Source organism: Lutjanus erythropterus, chromosome 20 (genome assembly GCF_056507025.1).
Source record: "Lutjanus erythropterus isolate fLutEry1 chromosome 20, fLutEry1.hap2, whole genome shotgun sequence".
NCBI classification, from domain to species: domain Eukaryota; kingdom Metazoa; phylum Chordata; class Actinopteri; order Lutjaniformes; family Lutjanidae; genus Lutjanus; species Lutjanus erythropterus.
The window spans coordinates 34,718,800-34,725,716 of NC_139336.1; the positions used below are offsets into that span (position 1 = coordinate 34,718,800).

The 6,917-nt window shown below is 36.2% G+C and overlaps 1 protein-coding gene across 2 annotated transcripts; it reads right to left on the reverse strand.

Annotated features, from left to right (window-relative positions):
• Positions 1-1,330: 1,330 nt before the first annotated feature.
• LOC146308845 (uncharacterized) lies at positions 1,331-4,717 on the reverse strand. Of its 2 annotated transcripts, XM_084745927.1 has the most exons (3): positions 4,595-4,717; positions 3,709-3,761; positions 1,331-2,352 (listed from the first exon to the last, which is right to left on the reverse strand). In XM_084745927.1, exon 3 carries the CDS (start codon positions 2,111-2,113, stop codon positions 1,400-1,402), a length of 714 nt encoding a protein of 237 aa, XP_084602053.1. In that variant the 5' UTR covers positions 2,114-2,352; positions 3,709-3,761; positions 4,595-4,717; the 3' UTR covers positions 1,331-1,399. The 2 variants fall into 2 exon arrangements, with proteins under 2 accessions (XP_084602053.1, XP_084602054.1); XM_084745928.1 differs by lacking the exons at positions 3,709-3,761; positions 4,595-4,717 and adding an exon at positions 3,312-3,694.
• Between the last annotated feature and the right edge of the window lie 2,200 nt (positions 4,718-6,917).

Genomic DNA, 6,917 nt, shown 5'->3' on the forward strand with positions numbered 1-6,917 from the left:
CAGAAATGTTGAAACCTGTTGAATTTGTGGATTTTTTTGGCTGCTATCACATTTTTGTTGGATTTATTTATAGGTGATTTCATGTAGAATATAAATTTGATTATTGTTATCTAACATATGTACACACTGATGAATTGTTTGCATCTCTTATGGAGGGTTCAATTTATGCTGCTCTATTATGTATGTATCTCTTTTACTTCAGTATATTTCTAACACCAGTACTTTTACTTGTAACTGAGTAATATTTTAGTAAAGTAACAGTACTTTTCTAATCAGACTGCACTTCTCTGCACTTCACCAGCAGAGGTCACTGGTTTTCACCACAGTTTTGAGTCATGAACCTGTTTTTGATCAAACTTGACTGAAGGTTCAAAGTTTCACAGAAACGTTTTGCTGCTCACGACTTTGCAGAGATAATAAATAAATTCTCTCTGTGTCTCTGACTGCACCGGTGTCGTGCTCCTTCTGGTTTCCAAACTAACTACTGCTGTCATGGTTCTAGGTGGAACCATGACAGCAGAGAAAGGTTCTCAGTAGAACCTCTCATAGGAGGTTCTGTGTGAAATCATTTGACTCACTGAGATGATTGATTGTGATTAATGTGAGTTTATTTTTTTACAGCTTCATTATATATTGATCAGTTTATATTGAACATCTGTTCAGTTTCTTTTATATGAAAACTGACAGTCAACAAAATCAAAAATCATCTGATCAGAAGAAAGAAACCAAATCAATAAGAGAACATATCAGCTGTTAGAGAACAAACTGAGAGAACAGAAAGAAACTTTAACAAACATTATTACAATAAAGAACTTTTTACATTAATGAATTTTAAAGAAGCAGAGAAAAATATCCTGAATTAAGAAGAAAATATAAAACAGAACAAGAAAAAACATGTCAACAATCTCCACAACAAAATATTCATCAGAGAGAAAACAATCAGTCAAAGAAATCCATCCTGTAATAATAACAATCTGTAATAACAGCAGAGAAAATATAAACAGTCAAAAGACACAAGAAGCAAAATGTTTATAAACACCTGACTTACATTATCATCACTTATAATAAACAACAATTATAAACTACAGTAATATTTCTTGTATAAAGGGTGCTATAAAAATGACCATTGTTATTATTATTATTATTATTATTATTATTATTATTATTATTATTATTATTAGTAGTAGTAGTAGTATTACTACTACTACTACTAATAATAATAATCTGTGATGTAGTGATGTCAGACACACACACACTGGGTAGAAGCACGCACAAACATGAGGTTAGTTATGGTAAAGAAAGTGGGGCAAATGTGTTTCAAAAGAAGTTCATTATAGTTTGTTGTCTTGCATTCGTAAAGTAAAATCAGTGTAATTTTGCAGGTCAATTTAAGTGGACTTTACTTGGAAAGTATCTCCTTAATCTGATCAAACTGATCAATGACCTGCTGACCCTGACGACCTGACTGGATGATGGAGTCTCTGAACTTCTTATCCTCTTTAAGTAAAGGAATGGGATTCAAGATCAAGCCGATCATGACCAACAGGTTTTGAAAGAAGTCAATCACTGATTTAACTGCAACCAAAGCTTCGTCACTCATTGTTTTCAGTTGACGCACTCGTTCAAGAACCCTCACTCCTCTCAGAACTTTTTCAGCCTCAGCTTCAAGTGATTTTTCTTCCAACTGTTCACATGTTGTCTGTATTTTTTCCAGAATGTTCTTCAGTGGTTCAATGATCCTCATGAATTGTCTTCCCAGTTTTTGTACGTTCTCTGCACTTCCATCCTCTTTCAGAATTTTAACTGTATTTGCAGTAACAACAGCTCCTGTTCCTGCTGCTGCTGCTGCTGCGCTCAGCCCAAACGTGAACGGAGCAGCAAGGAGTCCACCTATCATCAGTCCTAATCCTGCTGCTTTCACTCCATTTGTTACGTCCTGCATTTTCTCTACTTTATTAGCAATCTCCTGAAACTCTCCTACAGTCTCTCTCATCTCTGGTCGTCTATTGTCGAATGTTTTGATGAATGAATTTGCATATTCAATAAGTTTGGCCATTAATTTACGCACATCAGGAGACAGTTTGCTCGCCAATTCTCTTAGTTCTGACTCCATTTTCAGGAGTTTTTCAGGAGATTTTCAGGAGTTTTTCAGGAGTTTTTCAGGAGATTTTCAGGAGTTTTTCAGGAGTTTTTCAGGAGTTTTTCAGGAGATTTTCAGGAGTTTTTCAGGAGTTTTTCAGGAGTTTTTCAGGAGTTTTTTGTGTGTTTCCTGTTGAAGCAGCTGAACTCTGATCTTCTGATGATGAATCCAACAGTTTGACAGTGTAGACTGATCAGCTGATCACAAAGACTCTGTGGAGACACAAAGAGACACATGAGACTCACACAGGAGTTTGGACTGGTTCTGGATGATCAGACCTCCACTCAGGTAGAAGGTGGGCGGAGCTAATGATGGGACTTTGAGCTGCGCTCACATTACATTTCTGGTACATGAATATTAACTGTGTCTCCTGTTGACTTCTGCTGAAACTCAATGACGACAAATTCAACTGTTTCCTGTTTCATTACTTTGTTCATCTTTCAGTCTGTGAAAGATTTCTCATTTAACTCTCATCTTAATTATATCGTTATATATTTTTTTATATATGTAAATTATATAGATTTAGTTTTACTTTGTCAAAGGATCAGAACATATTCAGTTCCTCCAGGAAGTCGTGATGCTGCGATCACAACAAATTGGACCAATTGGACCCATGAAATCCACCAATCACAGCGGTCCTCCTCACTAAACTCATACATGTACGTCTCAGTGTTTTACTTATTATTTTCTTATATTATTTTATCTTGTCTCAGGTACTGGAGAGGTTTATCATTGATAGTGATATTGATCAATGATCTGTGCTCTTATATATTTTTTATAATTTTGTGCTGATTTTGAGTTTGAGCTCCAAAAACATTTTGCTTCTTTGAGGAAAAGAAGACGAACTTCTTCATTTACAGTTAAACTGTATTTTCTTTGAATCTTTGTAATCCTGAGTTTTTTTTTAGTGAGGATAGATAGAACACTCAGAACATTCTCCCTGGAACAAGTTCCCTTAGATTTACAATTAATTACACAAAAAAGTGATAAAAGAATTAAAACATTACAACTTTTTACTGCAATTTCTTTACAACAAACACCTGAACACCTCACAACATGCATCACGGGTTTTTTTTCTTCTCAGGTATTTTAGGCAACAATCCTCAGAACAGCAGTGAGAGACTCAACATTATAAAGTGTTAGTTAAAGGATTTTCCTTATTTTTCAGTACCGTCCTGAAACAGCTGATGTAATCAATCTGACACATGTCTTCTGCCCTCTGGTGGATGATCAGTGAACTGCAGGCAGCAGGGAGAACTACATCCAACATGGCTGCCTTCATGCAGGGACACATGGTTTTATCAGGAAAATCTTTGCTACTTTAGAAAAAATAAAATGATAACATTTATATTGTTTCTAATATTTCAATATGAATATTTTGATCAATCAGTTTATCATTGAAAACAATCAGCTTCATCAATAAATAATAACTAATGTTGTCAAACGTTGTAAATTGTCTCATCATGTAGTAAAACCTGATTCAGCTTCATTTACACCGTGATGCATTTCAAGAACACAACAAACACTGAAACACTCTGTGTCGTCATAGAAACGTCAGTATGACTCACGTTGCCGTGGTAACAGCTTCACAGGAGCTTGAGGATGGAGCAGCTGATTGGTTCTGTGGACAGAAGAGAAACAAGTGAGTAAAGTGAAGCTCCTGTCAGCTGTAATGTTGGTGTCAGTAGCTCCTGTTAGATCCTCTATCCTGACTCAAATACACACATTTTAAAACACAAAGTGTGTTTGTGAAGTTCTGCTCCTCAACATGAACTTTAAGCTGGACCTAAACCAGCCTGCCTGTCTGTCTGCCTGTAAGACTGTCTCTGCAGTCGTCACACCTGACTGCTGTCTCTCTGCATGTGGGTCCAATCCTGCATTTCCTGAGTCACAACAACAACATTATTATTCTTGACTTATTACTTGTTGATGTATTATTTATTCATCTTGTATTTTTCTGTCCTCTTTGCTGCTGTAACACTGCAGATTTCTCTGTTTTAGGACAAATAAAAGATGATTTGATCTTGTAGAATCAGTGAAATGTCCAGGTTGTATTTCTGTTGTTGAAGTGTCCTTCATCTCTGCTGTCCCTTCAGTTCTCTGTCTGTCCCGTCCACTATCACAGCACAGTGACAAAGTCCCTGCAGGACTTATTTTGACCCCATCAATGATCTTTGTCTAACTGGAACAAGTTCCTAAACCTGATCAACACCTTTATTCTGACAGTATAACAGGATGTTGCACATTTATTATTAATCATATTTCTAACTTGGAAGCTGTGGAATAAGAACAACAGTTGATAATTAGTTTGAAACACAAACTAAATGTTACAGAAAAAAAGATATAAATCAATCATATAGATGTCAGGCAGCAGGTTCACTTATTACATTTGTCCTTATGCATTTATATGAGCTGTGATCATAACATGTTCAGTATTGTAATAAGTGTTCTTACCTGTTGTTGACTTGTTGAAGCTCTCTGTTGCTGAGGAGGAAGACAGCAGCTTTTATAGAGCAGAGAGGTCAGATGCTGCGGTCAGTCTGATCTTATCTCCTTAGAAACACAGGAACACACCCTTCACTTTCTGTTTCACTTTTCATTTTAACTCACAGCATTTCTCTGAAATCATGTGACGACAAACTAACATCAGACAGGAAGGAGACCTGTTTCAACTAGATATGAACTTCAGTGGCTTCATGTCTCATGTTCAGAATTATGAAAAAGTCTCTTAAAGCTGCAGCCTAAACTCTGCAGGAAGGTAAACATTTTACATATTTTCAATTCTTTGTTCCACTCCTGACCTCCGGTTCTCAGATAGATCTGTGTGACTGACGTGGTCTCTCCTGGTTCTGAGGGAGAACTCTGAATCAGTTGCAGCTGTCTGACCTGAGAACCATAAAGACAGAGTTACAGTGGTCGAGGTGACTGAAGATAAATACATGCACAAGTTCTTCTAAGTTCTTTGGTTCTTGATGTGTTCTTCATGTTGTAGTTGTTTTAATGTAGATATTAATGTTCAGGTCTGAGTCCAGAACTACAACAAAATCTTGGTCCTGCTTTGTGGTCTTTAATGATCACTAATCTTTTAATTCTTCTTTTGGCTCCAAAAACAATCATTTCTGTTTTATCTTTGATTGACTGGAGAAAATCTTTGTCTTTGTTGTAAAGGAACAAAGTGACTGATTGATGTTGTTATATAAAAGTGTGTCATCTGCATATTTATGATAAAACACTGTGTTGTTTGCTTTAATCTGAGGTAATGTGAGACTGAGAAGCTTGAGGCAGAAGGAGTGTCTGGTATTTCTCACATCAAACTTATAAATGTAAAGTCAGTGAATTCATAATAAACCTGAGATTTATTCTTAGTCACCTGTGTTCAGCTTCACAACTTTCTTGTATTTGTTTTTACCACCAATATCTACAGTCAAAGTCTTTACACATGAGAGTCATCAGTGAATCTGCAGTGCATTTAAGAAAGAAGCTCCACATGAAGAATTCAGCTGAAAGGAAACATATTCAAAAGAAGAGCATTTCTCATAAGACACATGTTTGTATTGGAAAGAATAATTCATTAAAATGTGAGCTGCACCTCATTTCTTATCTCTGTTTCACTGATAAAACTGAGGTTGGGAGGCTTTGATACAAGAACAGGTCTGACTAAGTTTCAGTTCAAAACATCAAATTCACTTTCTTTAAGAATGATTTACCTGCCAAAGACCTCATGATTCATTCAATATGTCCAAAGCATTCTTTACTGTTTTTAATGTAGACAGACTGTGGCTGACAGGTAAATGATGTCACATCTGGTAACATCTGCACAAGTTCTCAGTCAACAGTTGAGTTTACAGTAAAAGGTTTCTCTCTTTGAGTCAAAGTCCCAACGAGGCCTGGAATAAATTTTATCTGAGTCCTCTTTGGTCCACTTATAAAACGTCTTTGCTCTTTTTCTAGCAGCTGGAGCTCTTGATGATTCTGCCATGGTCCAACTTATCAGCAGCCACTTTATAACTGGTTAAAACCTGTTTTCCAGTTGTAATGTCGGCTGTGACTGTGGTCTGTGGCACCTGACAGATGTCTGTGGTCAAAGTCAGTCCATAAATGTTTCCATGCTTCTGTTGTATATTCTTGTATAAAGTGAAATGATTTATTTCTTACTTGGTTGATATTTGACTTCATTTATTTGCCCCTCAGTGGAGCAATAAGAGCTTATCTTATCTTATTACAGACATGACCTGAGAGAACTCACCTCTCTCCCTTCACTTTCTGTTTCACTGATTATTTTAACTCACAGCATTTCTCTGAAATCACATGATTTTTTTTGATACACTGAGCATTTATGAATTTTTATTGATCACAATATTTTTTTTTAGAGAAACAAACAAATATCTTTTCAATTGCTTTTAGAAAATTTGACACATTTCAGTTTGTTTGTTCCTTTTTCTTCTTTTTTATTCCTTCTTGTGGTCTGCAGAAACAAAATAATCAATACAGTCTGAGCTGGAGAGACTGAACGTGGCCTGTAATTTACAGGCTGGTTTCTACCATTTACAGTCAGTTAGAAGAGAAAATATGTGTGGCTGATTGTTTGCACATAAATCAGAGCGATGGCACCAAAAACAGGCTGTAAGAAGAAGTTCAGCAGCAGTGAAATTAAAGTCGTGATGCTGTGAATGTGTCAGCAGAGGGACACAGTGACTGACGTGAAGTTAAAATAAAAGTCCACATTTTTTGCAAACAGATGATCAATAACTGACACACAGCAGCATAATGAGACAAC